Source organism: Pseudophryne corroboree, chromosome 9 (genome assembly GCF_028390025.1).
Source record: "Pseudophryne corroboree isolate aPseCor3 chromosome 9, aPseCor3.hap2, whole genome shotgun sequence".
Classification (NCBI taxonomy): Eukaryota; Metazoa; Chordata; class Amphibia; order Anura; family Myobatrachidae; genus Pseudophryne; species Pseudophryne corroboree.
Window position 1 is genome coordinate 383,942,922 of NC_086452.1, and position 25,318 is coordinate 383,968,239.

At 43.9% G+C, this 25,318-nt stretch overlaps 1 protein-coding gene across 1 annotated transcript in view; it reads right to left on the minus strand.

Annotated features, from left to right (window-relative positions):
• Positions 1–22,034, minus strand: part of FGD3 (FYVE, RhoGEF and PH domain containing 3) — a 421,797-nt gene extending 399,763 nt beyond the window's left edge. Inside the window, exon 1 of the mRNA XM_063940801.1 lies at positions 21,699–22,034. Coding sequence (XP_063796871.1) covers positions 21,699–21,747 — 49 coding nt within the window. The 5' untranslated portion in view covers positions 21,748–22,034. The remainder of the gene's footprint in view (positions 1–21,698) is intronic.
• Between the last annotated feature and the right edge of the window lie 3,284 nt (positions 22,035–25,318).

The following is a 25,318-nucleotide window of genomic DNA, read 5'->3' on the forward strand; positions in this document are numbered from 1 at the left end:
ATCATCAAATATGTGGACAAACAGAAGTGAATCCTGTCCCTCACCACATCACTGAGCGTAAGGATGACATATAAAACAAAATGTACTTAATTTCATATTTTTTCTGAATTTCTCAATAAGAAACCTTTGGCCAAGGGGTGTCATGAAAACATTTCTGATACTCTTGGGCACCATGATACATTAAAATTTGGTAACCACTGCCCTAGGGAATAAGGTCTGGGAAAGAGCAATTCTACTAGCTTATTACGGGAAGCAGTCAGAATCCCGGCTGTCGGCAACCCAGCAATCAGAATACTGACGCCTGGATCCCGACACTAGTATTCAGAAAGGGAGCAACATCCCAGCGCTGGAATCCCAACAACCGGTATTCCGAACGAGGAGACACCATGGCGCTGCAGAGGTAAGCCGCGCAGGGGGGGTGGTGGTGGTGGGGGGTGGTAGTGTTAGGTTTAGCCTGCATACCGTGGGTTAGGCGGCGCGGAGGGGGGGGTTAGGGTTATGCACCCCCCTTAGAAGGTTAGTGTAAGGCAGCGGGGATGGGGGGTTAGGTTTAGGCACCTCCGGTGGGTGGTAAGGCACAAAGGGGGTAGGTGAGGGTTCGACTAAGGGTAGGGAGGGTTAGGGGGGTGGGGAGAGGGTAGAACACCCTTTATACACCACTGTCGGTATTTTAAACTCCGACAGGGGTATTTTGCAGTCCGGGATACCATACGCCGAGATCTCATACTGATCCCCTTATTACCACTGCTTCCAAGTACAAGACCAAAACAGCCAAACAGTGGTTAGTTACGTCTGGTGCAAGCTAGACAATGAGAGCAGGTGTCTGGTTGGTTGCAAACTTTGCACCTAAATGCAAGTCTAGTCATATGTTCCAAAATTATCCCTGTCCAAATGAGGGCGATGTGGCATGAAAAGGGTCATGGTGATTCTGGGCCAAGACGTACTGTATCACTCTGAGACGGAGCCGAAAAGCAACGCTGGATCTATTCTGACAGTAGTAGTGAGCAGCAGTGTAAGTTCATCCCAGTCACCCAGAGGCAAGTTGGAGTTTGGTGCTCCCCTACCTTAAAAAAAGGTAAAAAACAATTATGTAGATAGTGCTCTCAGCTGGCCTACAGAGACTGGAGCAGTGTCCCTCTGTCCCCTACTGCTAGTGTTAGCAGGGCTCTTGAGCTGATTAACTCAGCAGCAGCGGGTGCACTACAGAGATCCATTGAAAAACTAGCTGACACACTTGGATCTCGCTGTGAACCACACAGGTGCTGCTGTACATGCAGGTAGCCCCTTCAAGGCTTGGAGCCCGGAGGCAGGCGTCTCCATTGCCTCTGGCACTTTCATCCCCAGTAGTGAACATACATTTTAGAGAAGTTAGATGCATGCAACTCACAATGGAGATAGATCTTGCTATGTCCAGCATTGTGCATGCTCCATGGCTGAGCGAATGAAACTAGGAGCAATTCACAATTATATACAACTCAGACTCTCTCCACTTGCGTGCTGCTCTGAATCCCATCGTGTACCTGTTGTTCTATGATATTTAATATTGACCATTACCCCCATATTATTATTGTATCACTTACTGGATGCAATCCTAAGAATATTGTGCATGAAATTCTTAAAAGAAAATTTGCCCGTTATTCGACTGTCATGGCTGAATTTTGAGATGGAGGTTACATACTATACTGAGGTTAAATTGTAACTTGGATCATGAAGCCGAGCCAAAAATCACAATTGTCTGCATTGAAATGCATGAGTTCACTGCACATGTGAAAACCATTAATATTATATATACATATAGCGTCATGTTAAACCCTCTTCTCCTTGCCTGAATTTAGATCACATTTAAAAATATTTCAGTCCAATAGCTTAATGCGAAATTTCAAGCTTCAGAACCGATTTGACATACTGGTAGGAGAAACAAACAATTTGAAACAAATTTGAGTGTCTTGACCTCATATCATATTATGGCCACATCTAATGATTTATTTGTGGACTAGCTGTTCTACCTGTTCTTTGCACTGGAGTTTCTGATTTTCATGGTTGTAAATATAAAACGAGTGTTAAAAATTTGGTCAATCTATAGAGATGGAAATTTGAGACATCTTAATGCAGGTAAATATTAATCCATGGTTCTTGGCGTTACCTGAGGAGCACCTGTAGCAGATACAGTCAAAAGTGACAGGACTATTTTTGTAGTTTATTAAATTGTACATACTGGAGGTGTAATCCAAATATTGATCCGATTGTCTGTTTGGGCGTAATCATTCACACAATGCAAGCCATGCATCAGTAATGACGTCATTATGTCAACCTCCTTTTCACCCCCTTAGGGGAGGTATATTAAAAGTCTGATTACGCTGCTTTCCTATTTCCCACCTGAAGAATACCTATGTTAAATTTCTTCATCCTAACATATCGGGAAGTAAAAGAGTTATTGATGAGCCAGATATAAATAGATAGATAGATAGATAGATAGATAGATAGATAGATAGATAGATAGATAGATAGAGGTATTCAATTTGTGCCGTTTTTTTCAACCATTCAAAAAAAACTGCACTTTTCGCCCGTTCTTAGGTTGAATTTATATTCAACCTATTCAATGCCCATGCCGTTTTTAGGTCTGATCAATATATTTGGTGAATTCGCCGCCGATCCACGTGTTAGGCCAAATTTTCAGGCGTTTTCGACAATATTTTAGGTCCTTTTTCGCCCATGCTGATTCAACAAAAAAAAAAAAAAACAGTCATGGGTGAAAATGAATAAAAAAAATGGGCAAAAACGTCCGCTATTGAATACTGTGAGGTCGAATTAGTACCGACTTACTATCAGAAAATTTGGTACTAAACACCCCATAGATTAGACCATGGGCGTAGCTACCATTGGTTCAGGGAGTGCAGCTGCTATGGGGCCCAGAGCTGAGAGGGGCCACCTTCCCTGTCAAAGTTATATGTGTTATATATATTTTTCACCATTGGTAGATACATAGAGGCCCTTACAAACTTTTGCTCTGGGCCTGCAATATACCTAGTTATGACCTGCTCAGTGTAATGTGGTATAAAATGAACTGGGGGGAATTATAATGTTACTTAATATGAACTGAGGCACTGTAATGTGGCACAATATAAAGTGGAGGCACTATAGTGTGGCACAATATGAACTGGGGGCACTGTAACATGGCATAATAAAAGTTCTGGCTATGCCCCTGGATTAGACTTTCTACTTCAGAAATCACTGATGCTTTCTACCTGTCTGGTTCGTCTGTATAAAGGATGGCTTCATTCTGAGCAATCCATTACCCCTATCTGCAACACACCCATTATTTCTGTACACCTGCTGCCATCTTAATATAACAGTACCTGGATTATTGAGTAAATTTATACAAGATGACTAGCGCCACCTAGTGCTACAGTAACAACTATTACAACACTTCATTTAGTCGAGGCATTAATGTTCATAATCAGTAGCTGCTGTACTCAGCAGGGAACAAAACCCAAAATTAGAGCAGATACATTATTCAGCGTCACATGTAACCAAGTAAAAATATTAAATTAAGTGCATTATAGTTCATCCTTAGGTTCAGGGACAGGACTAGCTTCTGTTTATCCACATACTTTATGATAGGAAGCCACAAACACTGGTTTTGCCTATTACATTGACCAGAAAAAAATTGAATTGGTCCTGGACCACCATTCAAGTCACCCCAGAATGCTGCATACAGTTTGGGAACCACTCATCTAACTTTATGTCTTTAAAGTATGTACAATCAGTTGAAGCAGCATTGTACCTGGCTGAGACATATATCGCATCGCCTCTAACAATTAGCACTATATAAGTGCCTATTTAACAAACTAATTAGGTCCATAAAACATTCAGGAATGCCTGTTTATGCATATTTTAGGCAGAATTCAGCATCTGTGCTATTTACCAAAGCAAAGGTGGATATATCAGAGATAGCTCCTATTATCTGATCAATAGCGTTCATGGTTTTCTATGGACACAGCACTAATAGACTTTTTAATAAGTTAAAAAAAGCTTAGGTTGTCTCCTTAGATTAATATCATCAGAAGATAGCGTTAGCCCGCACTTCTCTATGGGAGGGAATCTCAGCCGGAAATAGATCTTCTGATCCCTCCCTGGTTGTATGGTTCTTTTCCTGATGCCCATAACAACTATATTGCTTTGTTTGCCGCAGTTGTGCACACTCAGCAGATGATGAGCAGACTAATAGGCCTCACATTGCACGGTATGATCCATATTCATCAGGACAACAGTATTCAGAAGAGCTGTCCCGGCACATGAAAAACTATATATTGCAAGTTTTACTATTAACAGAACCATCGAAGAGAAAGATGTCTAAGCAGGCTTACAAAATACTATTTAAAAGGTCAGAGCAACTTGTGGCTTAGAAGTATATTCCAGTAAATTCACATTCACTGCAAAGTTAGGCATATACACGCTCCCAAAACGGCTTGGCCATGGCCCTTAGCTTCTTCACAGTCACCCAAGTACAGGCAACAATGTGTGACCATGCCTTCTCTAGTGCCAGGGACCGAATAGGAACAGTTTTTAATCATGAGGGGAAACCATCGATAGTAGGTGGATGCCAAAGAAACCGTGGCTGTGCATACCCATGTCACTTTGCCATCAGACCTCTCCTGTCAGTGGTAAAACTATTTACCATAGTGAGAAAACCATGAATGCTTACAAACCATTTGTGATGGTCAGTCTCAGGCCTAGGGATGGCAATCTCTTAGAAGCTCTGGTAGTGCACAAATGGCTAACCTAATCCATGCATATAACTGGTTTACTCTTGCTGTCTAGATGGGTTAAAGTTTCAGGGAAACTGTGTTTTGTGCACATGACCAGATCACCTTATTTAGTTAGAGGGACATGGAGAAGGGATTTGGGATTGAAATGCCGGTGGTTGTGATACCGGCGGTCAGAATACCGATCGCGGCATCCCACTGATCAGTAACCCGACAGGGAAAGGTAAGTATACTTACCTTCCCCCACTGCTCCCCCTCCCTTCTAGCAGCCTAAACCTAACCCACCTCTCCCCAAAGCCTAACCCTAACCCTCCCCGGTGGTGCTTAAACCTAACTCCCCCTCCATGCAGCCGAAACCTAACCCTCTGCCCACCTCCCCACCCCTCCTCCACAGCCTAATCCTAATCCTCCCTAGGGATGCCTAAACAAACCTCCCGCCCCCTCTGCACAGGCCATACCTTCTCCCCCCCCCCCCCCCCGGTCTAAACCTACCACCCTCGCCACCCCCCCTTTACCTTTCCGGCGGCCCGGCGGATGCTCGTTCAGGTTCCCGGCAATCAGGAATCCGGAACCTGGCTGGTGACCCTATTCAAGATGCCGATGTCGGCATTCCAAGTAGTGTCTGGATTTTGACTGCCGGGATCCCGACCAGATCCTGGAGAAGGAATTCTCTCAGGCTAGTTTTTCATTAGCATTGCATTTTGTTTTGTTTTTTCCAGGCTGACAGAACCCACCCATTCCAGATGAAGGGAAAACTAGTTTCCATTTAAAATGTGTTATTAATGGAAAATATAGAAAGATAAGAATGTATTGTTCCATGTGTGAAACATTCGTTATTATTGTATAGAAGTGTTTAAAATCTAATGTCTGTTAAAAAAAAATAATATATAAATTTAACAAAAGCAACTACGATTCAATTGTTAATATTTGTTGCCAATATAGCACCCAGGGAACACTATATGCAATATGGAAGTCTAAAGTGTGCTGGTAAGAGTGCAGGTAGAAATGAATACACATAATTCATACTTGGAACATATTCTGACTTCTGATAATACCAACAGGAGCGTAAGCTCGTCCCAGTTGCCCGGAAGTAAGATGGAGTTTGATGCCCCACCCCCTGGAAAACAAATATGGTGTGTGTATATACTGTATATATGGTGGCCAATCCCGGGTCGGCAGGATCCCGGGATTTTGGGCCAAAAATGGCTGGGATTCAATCCCGGGTTTGGAAGCTTCAATCCCGGGGATTGAGGGATCAGCATTGAGCGTCCACAGGACGCTCAAACGCTCCCCGGCTTCCGGGTCCCCAGCGCAGCGCGAGAGGTCACGCTGCGCTGTCAGCTGCTGGTGGGAGCCGCCAGTAGCGTTCACAGGATGTTGCCCTCCCCAGGTATATGGTGAGTTATATGTGCGGGGCGGGGTTGGGCGAGGGGGCGGCCACCTAGGTAAAAGCCAATCCCAGGTATCCCGGGAATCCCGGGATTGGCCATTTTTCAATCCCGATACCCGGGATTGAAAAAATGGCCCGGGATTGACCTCCCTAACTGTATATACAGTATATATACTGTATGTACACACAATTTACAGAATTATATAGATAGCACTCTCAGCCAACGACCGGTGAGTCAGGTTTAGGCTCACAAGATTCAGTTGTTTGCAGCATGCAGAATCAGCTTTCACCGGTGGGTCTTATCTCACAGTCCAGCAGCAGCGCGAGTGCGCCATCGCTTGCTGCAGTGCAGGCTGAGCGGTACCAGAAGGGAAACATCCTGTCCAATTATTGCAGGTGTTAAGCAGGGTTCCAGGGACAGAGCCGATTAACTCGGCAGCAGCAGCGGATGTGCCGCAGAGCTTTGTTGGAAGAGCAGCGGTCACACTTGGATCCTGTTGTGACCAAACAGGTGTTGCTGTACATGCAGGTGCCCTTTCAGAGCTTGGAGCCCGGAGGCAGGCGCGTCTATTCCCTCTGGGAGTTACGCCCCTGAATACCAATAATAATCTACTATATAAAAGCGAAAATCTGTCCTTCTCTACAAATCCACAATTTACAAGCAAAGATCGTGAAATTTTACATACGAGCGTATTAAAACATGGCGGAGGCAACTAAAACAATTAGAAATCCCTAGCACCCCTAAGGGGGGGGCAGCAGCACAGAGTATATCAGGAGACAGCATAACTGTGGAATTGCTGGAGCAATGTACTCAAAAATTGGTACACATTTGCCTTACAATCTGGAAACAAACACTGTGGGGGTCAGACACCCCTAGCACCCCTAGGGGTGGGACAGCAGCACAGAGTATGTCAGCAGACAGCGTAACTGTGGAAGGCCTGTGGCAATTTACACCAGACTTGGTACACATTTGACTTATGGGCTCTAAACACTTTGCGATCCGCCGCAAAGCTGCCCGACGGCGGATACGGCCAACGGGCGATCCGGCAGTGGGAGGGCAGTGATGTTTCTTCACTCCCCCCATCACCCAGCTCCATAGCAGTGCAGGCAAATATGGACGAGATCGTCCATATTGGCCTGCATGCACAAGCGACGGTGCACCAGCAATGAACGAGCGCGGGGCTGCGCATCGTTCATCGCTGGAGCCTACACACTGAAAGATATGAACGATACCTCGTTCATTATTGAACAAGATCGTTCATATCTTTCAGTATTATCGCCCAGTGTGTAGGGCCCATTACAATCTGGGAACAAACTCTGTGGGGGTTAGACACCCTAGCACCCCTATGGGTGGGACAGCAGCACAGAGTATTTCAGGAGACAGCATAACTCTGGAATGCCTGGACCAATTTACAACAAACTTGGTACACATATGACTTACAAGCTGGGAACAAACACTGTGGGGGGTAAGACACCCCTAGCACTCCTAGGGGTGAGGCAGCAGCACAGAGTTTTTTAGCAGACAGCATAACTCTGGAATGCCTGGAGCAATTTACACCAAACTTGCTACACATACGACTTATACTCTGGGAACAAACACTGTAGGGGTAACAGTGGGGTGGGCCAGTCGCACACACTACATTAGGATATACATGATATGTCAGTGATGACAGGGCTGCATGTGACAGGGCCAGCAACATGATGTGTGGACGGGAATGCAGGTAGCACAAACCCACACACAAGAGTTATATAGTGGAAGTAGCACGGTTCCCCAGCAGCACAGAGTATATCAGGAGATACAAAATGTGCTGCGCTATATAAGAAACTGTAAAAAAATCGATAATTTCACCGGGGCACTGACATGATGTGAGGAGAGGAATGGAGGCAGCAGGAAGCCACAGACTGAGAGTTGTATAATGGTAAGAGCAGGGTCTCTTGGTGGACCAAAAAGGGGTCCAGCCACTACGCAAAGTGCATCAGGGAAGCAAGATATGCCTATATACTAGATCTCCAACCAACGTAAATTAACAAACATCTATCATTCTAATTTACCATCCTCATCCCGTAGCATAGCACGGGTATTCAGCTATCTACAATGCTATTTATACTGGGTTCACTACGGCTGGCCGGCGGTCGGGCTCCCGGCGACCAGCATCCCGGCGCCGGGAGCCCGACCGCCGGCTTACCGACAGCTTGGCGAGCGCAAATGAGCCCCTTGCGGGCTTGCTGCGCTCGCCACGCTACGGGCACGGTGGCGCGCTACGCGCGCCACACTATTTTATTCTCCCTCTATGGGGGTCGTGGACCCCCACGAGGGAAAATAATTGTCGGTATTCCGGCTGTCGGGCTCCCGGCGCCGGTATACTGAGCGCCGGGAGCCCGACCGCCGGCAAACAGAAGACCACCCATTTATACTGTGTGTTTAATATTTACATTTATTTTTGTAAACAGACATTCTTAAAATCCCGGGCAACGCTGGGTACTCCAGCTAGTATATAATAATATATAGTATACAAAAAGAACAACTCTTAAATAATCTACATACATAATCTACATTACATCATTAGACTGGAGTATACATATATGAAACACTGGTACAAAGACTAAATACATCCATCAATAATAACTGACATGCAAATTTGGCAAATTATTCACTTCACAGCCATATACAGGGGAATTATTAAAGCTTCTAAAAATGAAAATTAGTAGTGAGGGTCATTCCATGGTAACAAACGTTACATTTTGAAATATATTTCACGTGAAATATAGTTTTTTGAGCATGTGTTTTGAATATTTTGTGCAAAGTAAATGTTGTTTGTGTGGTACATGATATGCTTTAATTTTGATGCAAAGCTTGTCATGAAATCTGGTAACAAACGTTACATAAAAAGACCATTTTCATGGAATGATCCAGTGCTGCCCATAGCAACCAATAATGGGGGTAATTCCAAGTTGATCGCAGCAGGACATTTTTTAGCAGTTGGGCAAAACCATGTGCACTGCAGGGGAGGCAGATATAACATGTGCAGAGAGAGTTAGATTTGGGTGAGTTATATTGTTTCTGTGCAGGGTAAATACTGGCTGCTTTATTTTACACTGCAAATTAGATTGCAGATTGAACTCACCACACCCAAATCTAAGTCTCTCTGCACATGTTATATCTGCCTCCCCTGCAGTGCACATGGTTTTGCCCAACTGCTAAAAAAAATTCCTGCTGCGAGCAACTTGGAATTACCCCCAATATGCAAGCAATCATTTCTCTGTTGCGTCGTAGAAAATAAAAAACAGAATCTGATTGGTTGCTATGGCCAACACCTCCACTTGCCATTATTAAAAGCATTTGGTAAATCAACCACCATGTCTCCAGGGAGAAGCTGTTCTATCAACCTATTAGTAGCTGTAACATTACAAATAACAGGAGGATAGGTGTATGTGCAAACTTAAGATTTAAGAAAATGATATTTGCCTCTACGGAACACATTTCACCTGGAATAATTAATCTTACCAATGATTTACACCTCCACATACCTGTTTATCTGCCACTGTCTAGTCCAGTATCCATGACACAGAGGGAATAAAGCATAATAATAAACCTTGATATTTTATACACTGAGCCCAAGTTCCATACATAGAGGAGAGATATTCCGGGTGTGACCACCCCTCCCTACCAACTGATAGGAGAAACACAAGTACGTTCATAAACTCATAGGGCATAGGGGATATTATATTTTTTTCCACTTTATGATGTCAAAGCTTATCAGATCCCGATTTCCATTTCCACGTCCACAAACTGTCCAACTGCAAACTCTCCCCAGTTCCGTAGATTATTTTTAACGTGCTAGCTGGTACAATAATGAATATTAATTTATGGAAAGAACATTCCCCTGTGTACGTGTCAGAACTATTATCAAATAAAGGTCAAAGAGCACGCTGAACATTTCATTGCCAAAGAAAAAGGTTCTCTATAGTATTGAGTACCTGTAATAAAAACAAAGTTGGCTGACACAATGAATGTTTCAGTTTTGGGTAAGATATAGTCGATGCTACTTTTCAATATATCTGGGACAGGAATATCTTGCAAACGTTTTCAGCATTTACAGTATATATGTATATATGCATGTGTGTATGTAAATCCAGTATTTCTGTACTGGCATCCCACAACCCCCTCTGATTTGTTGCCTGGCTGTCCCAGTATTACTGCAGAGCTGAGTTTGGGGAGGAAAGTAATAAATACAAAGGGGAAGGTGTTACTAAAGGGTTGTGCTGGTGGGTATGCGTTACAGGATGGGCAAGGGGAGTACAGCGGATGTGTGTTGCTTCAGGGTTGGGGAAAGGGGAGGTAAGTGTAGGGAGTATGTGTTACCTACAGAGGCATGGATATGTTACAGTGGAATGGAATGGTTGACTCCCATTATGACATGTTCACACAAACTACATGGAACGGCCATATTCCTGCTTGCAATGACGCACACACTTGTCGCTATATGGACTTTTAAACAATGTTGAGAAGATCCTGTTTTCCAGTAGCTTTTCAGCACACAGTATATATTAATTTATTGTAAACAGCTATCCAGCCCCCTCACGTTTAAATCATACCTTCCGTCTGCTACACCCCTGTTAGGAACTCTAGTGCTATTTGTGTGAGAGTCCTAGACAATAAATGGACTGAGGTACACTTTCAGGAGCACGGAGGGAAAGCTCAGGTCTGGGTCGGGATCTCAACCAGGACGGGTGAGGCACTGCGGGATGGAATATGGTACTGAAGAGATGACTTGTGGGCACAGTACAGATGGTATGCAGACTCAGGGGGTAATTCATACCGGATTGTAGCAGCAAATTTGTTAGCAGTTGGGCAAAACCATCTGCACTGCAGGGGGGGGCAGATATAACATTTGCAGAGAGAGTTAGATTTGGGTGGGTTATTTTGTTTCTGTGCAGGGTAAATACTGGCTGCTTTATTTTTACACTACAATTAAGATTTCAGTTTGAACACACCACACCCAAATCTAACTCTCTCTGCACATGTTATATCTGCCCACCCTGCAGTGCACATGGTTTTGGCCAACTGCTAACAAATTTGTTGCTACAATCAGGTCTGAATTATCTTCTCAGTGCAGTTGGAATATCTCCGCAGGAGCACAAGGCAGGGGTTTTACACACTGAGGACTGGAGGTGGACACAGGCAGGGCAAGGACTTGGACATGACTATGTAGTAAATCTGGAGTATCCACAGGACAGGCAAGGTCTTGCAGACAGGGACCAGCAGCTCATACAGACAGGTACAAGCTGTAACCGGCACAGAGCACTGGGTTGACTGACCTATAAGAGAATACTGACCAATGGTAAAGCTAGCCTGAAGGTGTTTACTTAATTACAAAACTCCATGCAACTGCAGTGCTGCCCGTGCAGCCTGGCATCTCCTGTAACTAAGAAACAGGTGCCCTGCGTCCTTGTTGCTAGGTACTCAGCGGGGGTCGCCGGCCAGAAGTACAGTGACATCCCGGTCCCCTAGCAATGTCCGGGACCTGTCAGATGTGGAGCCATGGAGTTGGCTCGTGACAACTCCACTGAAACTGCCCTCACGAAAGTCTGCAATGACCTCCTTGCTGTCAAATCCAAGGGCCACTACTCTGCTTATTTTCCTTGACCGCTTTGCTGCTTATGACACTGTGGACTACCCTCTCTTTTTACAAATACTTCACTCCTTTGCTCTGCATGATACTGCCCTCTCATGGCGGTCCTCCTACCTCTTTGACCATTCTTTCTCTGTCTCCTCCAATGGCAACACCCCTCCACCTTCCCCCCCCCACCCCCCCACACACACACACACACACACACACACACACACACACACACACAATTCCATTAACAGTAGGTGCCCCCCAAGGTCCTGTTCTTGGACTTCTCCTGTTCTCTCTATATACAGTACATCCTCTTTAGGTGAGCTCATTTGCCTGCAATTATTATCTCTATGCTAATGATACTCAAATCTGCCAATCCTCTCCTGACCTCTACCCCTCTCTTCTCACTCGTATCTCCAACTGTCTCTTTCCTACCTCTTCTTGGATATCCCATTGCTTTCTTAAACTTAACATGTGAAAAACTGAGCTGATAATTTTTCCTCCCTCCCGCACAAACTCACTTCCCACAATTTTTATTATTTATTGAAGGCACAACTATCTCCACTAGCCCCCAAGTACACTGCCTTGGAGTAATCCTTGACTCCTCCCTCTTCTTTAAACCACACATTCAGTACCTCTCACAAACCTGTAATTTCCATCTCAAAAATATTTCCAGAATCAGATCCTCTCTCACCATGGATGCTATTAAGACCCTCATACACTCATTGTTCATCTCCAGATTGGACTGCTGTAATCTCATATTTGGCAATCCTGACAAACACCTCACTCCACTCCAATCTCTCCTCAATATTGCTTCTCAACTCATCTCCTCACCAAACATACTATGTCCACCTCCCCTCTCTTACATGTCTTTCACTGGCTCCCCTTCCCCTTCTGAAACAAATTCAAGACTCTCACACTCACTTATAAGGCCCTCACCCATTACTCTCCCATGTACATCTCTGACCTTCTCTCCCTTTACATTCCTGCCTATCCTCTTTGCTCACAAATGCATGCCACCTCTCCTCCCAACTGATTACCTCCTCCCATTCCTGCCTCCAAGATTTTACACGTGCTGCTCCCTATCTCTGGAATTCTCTACCCCTCCCCATCAGCCTTTCCACCTCTCTACAAAACTATAAACAGGCTCTCAAAACCTACTTCTTCATCAAAGCCAGCCATCTCTCATCCTAAGCCTCTGTTCCATGCTACTATCTACCCCTCCCCTTTAGAATGTAAGCTTTCAGGAGCAGGACCCTCACCCCTAATGTGCTTTCCCTCTCTGACTCTAATTACACCATACTCCTTACAACGGCACTTTGCCCTCAGTTGAGGCCACACTGATGCTTAATTCGCAGTCATGTCTGCAGATACAGCAATATTTATATGCCATGTACTTGTCCTACATTGTGTTGTACTGTAAGCCACAGTTTTCCATGTTTTGTTCATTAATAGCAATAATGATAATAAGCTCTTCTCATGTAAAAACATTTCTTCCTTTGCTAAAGCACACATACAAAATAATATATGCCAATCCCTTGTAAAAATCAGCATCAGCGGTGCATTCAAAATCAGCCAATCACAAGCGGTTCATCTTCATCGGGCAAATGCACCTGCCCTAGACCACTTGCAATCATTACAGCTTTTCCAGGCGTATGTGTCTGTATTGCAGGAAGGTGTCCCAACTGCACTAAGTCTGTGTTAGAATGCCCCTTCTCACCTCTGTCGCTCCACACCAGGCACAAACAAGCATACGCGTCATAATCACACAGATCTGCCTAGGTGTACGGGTGCTTTCCTTTTCTGAACATGCGCAGAGGAATTTCACAAAAGATACACAATAAATGCTCGCGCACACATCTATCCCTCGCTGACTGTCACAGTGATGAGAGGCGCAGTGTAACTGTACTTTCCAAGTTTACATTTTATCGCCACACTTTCATATAACTCAACCTCCTGATGTGGACCATGCACCAGAAAACATTGTACAACCCAGAGATTTATTGGTTGATCAAGAGAGATGATGATGATGATGATGATGATGATGATGATGATGATGATGATGATGACGACGACAATGAGTCTAATAATAATAATAATCAAATATTATTAATACATTTTTTCAGCTGATGCTGACTCCTGCCTTGGAGTGTCGCAAAGAGTCTATGGTTCAGAGAAGCATTATATGTAGACATTTATGTACATATTATATTATACATAAAACATGGCAAGTTATCCGTCATAAGTCATTTAATAGAAGTCAAGTTTTGAAATTCTCAGCACGCGCATTAAAGATGAGTAAATGAAATATTATAATTGGCATGTCTTCCTTGAGCACGCAAGAATTATCTACTTAAACCCTAATCTGTTTAAATATGACCTTCCCTTGAAGTCTGCTCAGCTGAAGTCTTCTCAGTCAGAGAGTATTACGGAAGGCAAATTATATTCTTAAACTGCACACACAAGATTTGATGCCAGGCATTTTCCATTCAATCTGCACAGGACCCAGTTATCCTTCACACAGTGATTCTACCAAATCAGCAGTATAGAGCGGTTCTGTCATTCTCACCTAAACCCCAAGGATTATTCTCAGACCTAAAGTGAGGATTTAGCAAATTAAACATGGATAGGAACTGTCATAATGACCGTGATTGGGATGGTGGGTTAAGTATCGATGCTGCCAGTGTATAACATCGATGGAATGAAACCCATCAATGGGCATCACTGCTGGAGACCACAGCAGTCCATTGGTCAATTAGATTTCGGGAGTAATGCTTAGTGATGAAGGGCTGAGCTGACCTCCATGCCCCCCTGCGCCTTTACAAAAAAAAAAAAAAGCATTGGTGACAGGCTGCCATCGAAGGTGGAGAACCATCGGATCTCCACCATCTATATGGGTACTGCACTGACCCAAAGAGCCATCTCAAACATACTTTCTTCCAATGTTCCAATGTTTAACTCCTCAACCACAGTGACTGTGTAGCACTTTGCGTGCAGAGCCAAAACCGCAATCCTGCACTGCAGGGATGAAGAATACACGTGTCGTGCTGTAAATGGGTGCACCAATGACAGAACGGGTTTTCCCTGACTATGAGTAATTTTCAGTTTAAATATTCTGTTATTATGTATCAGAAAAACAAGCATGTTTCCTATCTCTCTCCCCCAGTACCAGTATTTCCCATAACGTCACTGTTTGCATGTGTTCTTAGTGTTCATTCTAGGCTGTTTTAGCAGGGCGCCGCGCCCTGCCCGTTTATTAGCAGGCAAAACCCGCCCTGCCCCTTTTGCGGCGCCCTGCTAGAACAGCCACCCGCTTCCTGCCCTCCCAGCGTGTAAAGATGCCGTACGCATGCGCGCGGCATCCATTCACGCATTGGAAGAAAGCTGGGGGAAGCCCAGCACCGCCGGAGGTGCTGGGCACGCCCCCAACAGTGACATCAATGGCCACAGACGCCCTCTATAGCAGCGTCTGTGGGCCGCACCGCCAACTAAAATGACGGGGGCGTGGCCAAGCCCCCTAATTTGTATGACCGCAATGTGCCCCCAAACTCCGGCGCCCTGCCCCTGCCTCTGCCTAGAGGGAACACTATGTTCTAATTGTTTAAAATGTATTTAAAAAAATAAAATAACAAAAAATAAGCATGTTCCTTGCTTACATACACCTGCTTCCTCTAATGTGTTGTTCTGTAAAGTTGTGACAGTGAAAGGCTGCATGTGTGCATAAACATTTAGCACGTTCAGGGCACAAGACTTAATGCTGCTGAACATGATCACATGACATACGTCAACTGCACAGCTGCCAATGGGACTGCACTTCAGGTGTCCGCAAGCTCCAACTCTGGCCGCTGAGTTCTACTGACTGCCATCCTGTTGCCCACCCTTAGACACCCAATCCAGGCTGGCTCAAACATCTCATAATGATCACAGCTGCTGGCATGGATTTATGAGCTTGTACTGCACATGCCAGGCCCAAATCAGAAGGTGCCTTTACATCTGTCAAATCTCTGGCTCTCCTCTAGCTGTTCTACAGCTGTTGAAAAAACAAACAAATGTTCATTAACGACTACGGCTCAGCTGTACTGTATAAGCTGAACATGCAGCGTGACAGTTGAGTGTCCACATTAAAAACACAGGACAGATTGTCAGTTTAGTTTCTAATTCAGACAGTGTTACATAGTGCATTTTTGTGCATTTTTTAACCAACGTCTCTTTGTTATCAAAGGAAGGAAACTGATTATGACACAAATACAGTCGCAGTGACCAATAAATTACCAGTCTGCAAAACTATTTTGAAATATATGATAAATCTAATACAAATTACTATTAAAGTTATATTTATAAAAGGTGCAACAAACGGTTCCCAACACCGTACAATAGTGTTTCCCAACCTACATTAGTGTTTCACGATCAAGGAACACTTACAGTCCATGTTTTAGTGATATCTATGCTTGAGCACAGGTGGTTAAACCAAAATAACAGAGGTACTAATGAAGTCACATGTTTACAAGTATGTCTATCCTTAAAACTTGGGGCCTAGTTCAGAGTTGATCGCAGCAGCAAATTTGTTAGCAGTTGGGCAAAACCATGTGCACTGCAGGGAGGGAGGGGGGGGGCAGATATAACATGTGCAGAGAGAGTTAGATTTGGGTGGGGTGTGTTCAAACTGAAATCTAAATTGTAGTGTAAAAATAAAGCAGCCAGTATTTACCCTGCACAGAAACAATATAACCCATCCAAATCTAATTCTCTCTGCAAATGTTATATCCCCCCCCCCCCCCCCGCAGTGCACATGGCTTTGCCCAATTGCTAACAAACTTGCTGCTGCGATCAACTCAGAATTACCCCCAGTGTGCCTTGAGGACGTGGTTGGGAGGGATCCGGTCTGAAGATCGACAGTGTCTAGGTCGACAATGTTTAGGTCGACCACTATAGGTCGACAGTCACTAGGTCGACATGGATGGAAGGTCGACTGGGTTTCTAGGTCGACATGTGCTAGGTCGACAGGTCTAAAGGTCGACATGAGTTTTTCACATTTTTTTTTTGGATTTTTTCATACTTAACGATCCACGTGGACTACGATTGGAACAGTAAAGTGTGCTGAGCGAAGCGGTAGCGGAGCGAAGGCACCATGCCCGAAGCATGGCGAGCGAAGCGAGCCATGCGAGGGGACGCGGTGCACTAATTTGGGATCCCGGTCACTCTACGAAGAAAACGACACAAAAAAAAACAAAAAACTCATGTCGACCTTTAGACCTGTCGACCTAGCACATGTCGACCTAGAAACCCTGTCGACCTTTCATCCATGTCGACCTAGTGAATGTCGACCTATAGTGGTCGACCTAAACATTGTCGACCTAGATACTGTCGATTTGATGAACCACACCCGGCTGGGAACCCCTGCCATACATAGAGGATGAACAAAGAACATATGAAACAATATGAACATATGAAACAATGCACCGAAAGCATAAAATAGTACTAAGTACTCAATGATAGAATGACCAATCCGCAACAAATGCACAGAGTATGAACCAAGATAGAAATGCAGATCCATCTATGGACCAGACGATAAGCAGCGCCCGCCTGAGGTAGGCCAGTGCTAGTAAGTGATTATAAGATAAGTAGTGTGCTGCTTGTTGACAAATTTGCTCCAATAAGCTGTAACCACTACCAACCAAGTGTATTGTAACTGCCATTCGTCTAGTGTAGTGTGCAAAATAAAACAAACATCTGCATCATTGCTACAGGCTACAGTATACTTGTGCACATGGAACAGGTATAAGCCCCATATGTCAGTAGAAGAGGGCAGAAAGAACTGTGGATACATTGAGTACATATATTAGTGACAGGCAGCACGAGGGCCACCAAGCCCTTCTCTGTGGCGCCCAGCTGGTTCCTGCTTTAGGATATATTCTGCCTCTTATTAAATAAAACAGTAGGGTTACTGGGGGTTGTTTAGGGAAAAGCAGAATGTTTGTGAGGCATTTTGGGTAAATTAGGGTTCTAAATGTGGGATTTGGGTGAGTTGGCATAGTGAGTGGTCCAAAGTGCATTCTTGGGTGAGAGGGAGACAGTGGCGGATTGGCCAAGGGGCTCACCAGGAAGATTCCTGGTAGGCCGATGTATCTGTGGGGCATGTTTTGTGTGTTGTCATATGGCCCCTACATGACAGGCAGCCCACCATACTCATTACACTGTTATACCTCATGTGCTGCCACTGTCAGGCCACTTCTACACAATGTTACAGGGACACTTTTAGTTCCCAGTCCTCCCCTGGTCTCAGACACAACTGCAGCAAAAGATGCAAGGAAGGCTGCAATTGCGTTCAATCAGGCCCTATGAGGAAGGACCCCCAGCCCCTCATCAGAAAAAATCCCCATTAGGGCTGCTTTCATAAATTACGAGGGCTGGTTTTCCATCCCAATCCATCCCTGGTGGGAGATGTAAGTGGCATGCATCCTATTCGAAGGGCATGTAGTATTGTCTTTCTTTGATTAAATGTAATGTCTACAATAGATTAAAGGTAATTTTTTGAAGGATAGCGCAGACATATATGATCTCAATGCACAGAAAATGTTCAATAGTCGCTCAGCTATATACATATATGGTAAACAAATTTTCACCTGAAGGTGCAACAGACAATGCAGCACAATACTGCTCTTCTTAAACATTGAATAAACAGTCAGGACATCTACCCTTGTTAGTAATGGCTGTAGCCACAGCTTTATTCCAGATAATTTAGGGGGAGCAGTTCTATAGGAAGTTTACAATGCCTCCTTTCTCAGGCATGAGGAGAAAGCAATGATCTGACTCCTGCCAATGTGATCTGCTTATATTATCTTATAAATGACGCCCCATAGGTAATTATCTGGAATGGTTTCCAAGCTTTACATTTCATTCATTGCTAGGTTGTTTCTCCAAACAACAGACACATCTGACTATATCTGCATGGAAGGAGGAAGTCTCTTATAGGATTATATAATGATCATGACAAAGCAATGACTCAGTGAATATTTAGAAAAGGTTTCATATAATTTACAGTTAAAGAACAAAACCCTACAAACGTCTGTCACTGTCTGCAGTATAGGAGAGGACATACGAATAGAAGACATGTCAAATTATTTCAGAAGCAATTTGTTTCTTTCAAAAAGATATACACACACATTTCCAAGTGTTGAAATTATCTAAATATTCAGTATGCCTCTGCCTGACCAAGAAACACTCAGAATTCTGGGATGCAGGTATAGATAAAGTCACTAATACCCCTTTCAGACTAAGCCTAAAACCAGGTTTTTACACATGAACGCGGATCCGACTTATGTCTAAATGGGTCTACCCGGATGGACAGTCCCAGGTCCATGACCCTGCTCACTATCAGTGCTTTTTCCAGGACTTGCAACATGGGTAGATGACCCGGCTTAGGTCTGAAAGGTGCGACCCGGGTCTTCACGCCTAAAAGAAATTTATTGGCGGGGGACAGTGGCACTTGGAAATAACAGCATCTCCAAGCCCCAACTGAATGCCGGAAGACCAGGGTCATTGGAAGAAGAGGGTCCGGTGTGAAGGGTGGCGACCCGGCACGATACTTCGCACCATCTGTACACACTGCACGATGCAGTGGATGATGGCGCGATGTACCGTTGTCCGTCACATTTAAAGTGCATACCGTCACCGTCATGCTGCATGCCCAATGGATCGTCCCATTGGGCATGCAGCATGTCTGACAGGACGACCCAGGAAGCAACCCGCAGAAGTGCATGATCACAGGTACATACTGAGAGATGTGGCCGATATATTGTCCCGATCTGCAACTGGATGATATATCAAGTGTGTACTTGGTTTAAAGCTAGAGGCAAACCTCAGATTTCCTCTATACATACCAGCAATTATGGTTCCTATATGAATAATGCATTTCTTGAGGTGATGCTTTTACATGTAGTTTGTCAGATGATGTCTGTACTCACTGCATTTGGTGCACAACATCGGCTCCAACTAACTTTATGCAGCATTCCTGATGTCGGGGGTTTTGTGAATGACCGTCAGCTCCAGGTACTCTGTACACACTGTGCAGTAATTGGACCAACCAGCCAAGAACTGGCTAATTGCCCCAATTATTGCACAGTTTGCCTAGCACTATGCGCTTGGTGATGTGTGTAGAGATTAATCTATTCATCTCCAACAGAAAGACATCACTGCATCTGCTACTCCTTATTGATTGAACATGTTTCCTATAGTATGGGATATTAGTGTCTGTGAATTTGAATGTTTACTCTACGAACTACAATTAATATTTTATAATTGTTTCTCTTACATTTCCTCGCTCACTTTAGCACAATTTAATTACCATCAACATGTTTTTGCCTGTAATTAACGGTCTGGCATCTACAGTTATAATCTGTGCTCGTTATATCTGCAAGAAAAGAATAGCAGCTTGTGCACAAAATATAATTACACTCGAGTACAATCTTAATATTATAGTACAGTCCAGACTGCAGAATAATACCTCAAACACTCCACACACAGACGCAGTCTGGCATTAACCCTCCACTATCAAAGGCGATCCGCACATCCCTGATTTTAAGATGTCAGAACACATTAATGTATGATGTAGTGGTACCCAGTTTGATTGGTCAGTACGGATGGTGTACTGGTTAGCATTACTGCCTCACAGCACTGAGGTCATGGGTTTGATTACCACTACGGCCCTAACGCTGTGGCGTTTGTATATTCTCCCCGTGCTTGCGCAGGTTTCCTCCGGGTACTCTGGTTTCCTCCCACAATCCAAAAATATACTGGTAATTTAGTTGAATCCCAACAACATTAACCCTAGCGTGAATGTGTGTGCGTGTACATGTGCTAGGGAAAATAGATTGTAAGCTCCACTGGGGCAGAATGGCTGAATATTCTCTGTAAAGCGCTGCAGAATATGTGTGCGATATATAAATAACTGATAATAATAATAATAAATAATAGGATTTACAGTAGTCTGACAATTGATTAAATATGAATATTATGTCATGATTAGGTAGCTTTTATAATGGTAAGGTACTATATCACCCATTTACAAATGGGCACCTTTTTAACATCTAATTTATATAGCTGCACTGCCGTGAATGCATCCTTTCCATAGAACAACTGCAATACTCAAGTCGTCATAAAATTATGAACCTTGGATAATAAACTTTACTATATTTTATGTTACAAACAAACAAAAAAAACCCAGCTGCTTCCTTGAAAGGGATTCAGTTTTAAATAATTGATACCTAATAACAGGAATTTAGGAATCAGTGGGTTATTTACATACATAGCTACTAGTAATGCATTTGTTTTATAAAATCAGAACCCTTGTCAGTTTGCTGTAATGCAAACAAGAGCTTTTAAACCTACTGAGATATATATATATAAAAAAAAAAAAAAACCTCAATTTACATCGCGTCTGCTTTCAGTAGCCCAGACTGCAGGCTCTAAGTAAAAACAATATACTCTTTATATTACTAGAGAGGAATGTGTCAGCAAGATCCTATACAAAGTCAGATGTCCCAGAGATTGCTATCATCACTGACCAAGAAACTAGTCAGGGTTGGCGGGGAAGCCGAGGCGCAAGAAAACCCAAATCCTAATAAGTGAAAGTATCAGAGTTTCTCATTAGTAATCCAGCAGTGCACCATTGTTTTGAATCAAATCAGGGATTTCCCTGGTGCAAGCATCAAATTAGCAAAAACACATTGCCCGAACAGCTGTGTTAAAGCCACATTTTTCCTGGGAATAAACCCCCTGTTACAGATTTCCAGTATCAGTCAGTAACAGAGATGGAATAACATAGGTTAAATAGAAAAGAGCAAATCCGGTTCCCTAAAGCGGCTTATAAACATATTGGATTAAAAAGAAAAAAGAATAAAGAGAAAAGTTTTTCAAACTTACCATCTGCCCCTGGCTGAGTATTGGGTCTGTTCCCAGTCATCCTGCTCATAGTCCCCTGCCTTCCTCCAGAGGGATTAAATGTCTGGACTCTAGCCTCACTTGTTGTTGTTTTTTTTCTTTCTGGAAGCAAGGAAGCAATGCCTTAGATATAGGACGTTTCTATCAGTAACAACATAGTCACTATGGCAGTGGATGAGGCTGCTGAGAGCGGTGTCTGGTGCTGTACGTATATCCCAGCAGGAGCAGCTTCGTGAGGAAGGAACACACCAGCCCACACTCCCACAGCCCAATCACAAGTGCAGGGGAGGATTGTGGGAGACACTCTGGGCTGTCATCATGGTACTGCAGAGTTTGCCTTAAGAAATCAAGTAACAGCATTCAGCATTGAGGATGTAATGCTACATTACATTTATGTATTACTAATGCATCAATGTTGTAATAGAGAAATGTTAAATATATTATGCAGCCAGTGACAGGTTTCCCAGTTTTCAGGAATATTCTTTATTTTAAAATAAATCGGGTTTTTTTTGTTGACGTGTAAGGAATAAGGTTAGTGTGCACCTGTTACAGTAACCTACCTGCATAGTGGGAGCCAGTGTCGGACTGGAGCATGAAGGGCCCACCGGCTGTATGCAGTGGTAGGGGCCCATGATTAGAGGTGTGGCTAGCCTCCAAAGGGGGTGTGGCCAGCCACCACAGAGGTTTGGCTAACAATTATAGAGTACCTGGTCTGGATTCCTTGATAATTTATATAGTAATTAATGTTAGTGCATGCATGATAATGTGCCAGATTAATGACAGCAATATACTGTAGAGAATACATCATAATCCTGTGCAGTATTAGGTAACATATGTATAATATATAATTCAAGTGCACAGTCTAAAACCTGATCCCTAGAGGAGGAGGGCCCCCCAGGCAGGGGGGCCTACCGGTGGTTTCCCCTGTACCCCTGTGGGCCAGTCCGAGCCTGGTGGGAGCATCAATTCAGTCAACACCAAGGAGGATGTGTATATGTGTATTGATTTTTAGAATATAATGTACAGTTGACTATGGCCCTCATTCCGAGTTGATCGGTCGCAAGGCGATTTTAGCAGAGTTACACACGCTAAGCCGCCGCCTACTGGGAGTGAATCTTAGCTTCATAAAATTGCGACCGATGTATTCGCAATAATGCGATTACTAACTACTTAGCAGTTTCAGAGTAGCTCCAGACTTACTCTGCCTGTGCGATCATTTCAGTGCTTGTCGTTCCTGGTTGACGTCACAAACACACCCAGCGTTCGCCCAGGCACTCCCACCGTTTCCCCGGCCACTCCTGCGTTTTTTCCGGAAACGGTAGCGTTTTCAGCCACACGCCCCTGAAACGCCGTGTTTCCGCCCAGTAACACCCATTTCCTGTCAATCACATTACGTTCGCCGGAGCGAAGAAAAAGCCGTGAGTAAAAATACTTTCTTCATAGTAAAGTTACTTGGCGCAGTCGCAGTGCGAACATTGCGCATGCGTACTAAGCGGATTTTCACTGCGATGCGATGAAAAATACCGAGCGAACAACTCGGAATGAGGGCCTATATTTTTACAGCCGCACACCCCATAAGAGTTTTTTTTTTTTTTTTTATATATAACAAGAAACAGTAAGTAACTTTTACATAAGCAGCTGACACCCATTTTCTTATCTGTCCTTCTACAAACCATTACCTCTTTTTCAAACAACCTCTCTAGATGCCACAAAGTATGGTTGATAGTCACACATCTGTCAGCATGTCATGAGGATGCAAAGGTGGAGAATATGGCATTACAGTACACTGAGCAGAGCTCATAGGGGTGTTCCTATGACTCTCTGCTCATTGCATCATGGCCCTCATTCCGAGTTGATCGGTCGCAAGGCGAATTTAGCAGAGTTACACACGCTAAGCCGCCGCCTACTGGGAGTGAATCTTAGCTTCTTAAAATTGCGACCGATGTATTCGCAATATTGCGATTACTAACTACTTAGCAGTTTCAGAGTAGCTTCAGACTTACTCTGCCTGTACGATCATTTCAGTGCTTGTCGTTCCTGGTTGACGTCACAAACACACCCAGCGTTCGCCCAGGCACTCCCACCGTTTCCCCGGCCACTCCTGCGTTTTTTCCGGAAACGGTAGCGTTTTCAGCCACACGCCCCTGAAACGCCGTGTTTCCGCCCAGTAACACCCATTTCCTGTCAATCACATTACGATCGCCGGAGCGAAGAAAAAGCCGTGAGTAAAATTACTTTCATCATAGTAAAGTTACTTGGCGCAGTCGCAGTGCGAACATTGCGCATGCGTACTAAGCGGATTTTCACTGCGATGCGATGAAAAATACCGAGCGAACAACTCGGAATGAGGGCCCATGTCCCATATGACGGTGGTTGATTCAGTATAGAATTGATAGGGCAATGTGCTAAACCAATGGGTCCTGGGTGTTTTCACATATAAAAAAAAATATTAAAGGGAAAATATAAAAACAGAATATATGGTATAAAAACATATAACAACAAAATCACCCCCAAAAATATGGAAGATTAAAAATGGTGGGTACAGTAGGTTCCATGTAGTTACAATAATGTGAAGGTTATTGCATCCTATAATATGTCCCAATTGCAATACAATAGTTCATATGTAATGACAATGATATGGGAAAATGATCATACCCGGTGGGAACATGTGGAGCCGCTGATGGTGTAAAGCAGAGTGTTCTCCAGAAAAACATCCTGCTAGGCTCCAAAACTTGTGACCAAGAGGATGATGAAGACTTCTGGTAGGCAGAGTCATTGTATGCCCACTGGTGGCCGCCGAAGCATTTCCAGCTGGACAAGGTTCTTTTTCAAGGCAGAAAAATCTCCATCGACAAATATAATGTCGACAATCTGAGACTGTCGACATTGTATCTGTCGATGTGGTGTTGACATGAATGTCAACATTGTCATTGTCAACTTTTGACTACATCCCCTTCTGAACCTGTGGGCCTGCAACGTTCCATTATTTTTCTTTAAAACAGACCAGGCAAATCAATTTAGTTTGCCCACTACAAATGGCAGCGGAAATGAGGATGGGTGAAAGAACCAATCACAAACCAAAACCATTTGATTTCTGTCTATGCAGTGTAAAGGTTGCAGCTATGTTCTTCCATGCCAACCATTGTTCCAGGGGCGTGTTAGTGAATAGAAGATGTTGCTGGACAGTTGATAAATATGGTGTAAACGATAAAAAAAAGTTACAAAAAATAACAGGTTTACATTCAAGACTCATTAGCAAAATGTACCATAGGGGGCAGTGCTGGATTTCCCACTGCATATGAATTTTCCACTATGCCTACAAGCTGGGGTAGCACAGCAATCCCCCTGCATCAGAGCTTACCAGTGCCTCATTTCAGCAGCAGCTATGTGGACACAGGACAAAGACTACATTACTACATTCCCCATAATGTATCAGGAGGAGTCTCATGAGTGGGTGCATGTGTAGTCCCGAAGCACAGAAGAGTCTGGGACATACTTGCCTACCTGACCCTCTCCATGAGGGAGAAAATGCTCTGTTCCTGGACTTTCCTGGTAATGTATGATTGCCATCACCTGTGGTGAGCTAGTTAATTGATAAGAAA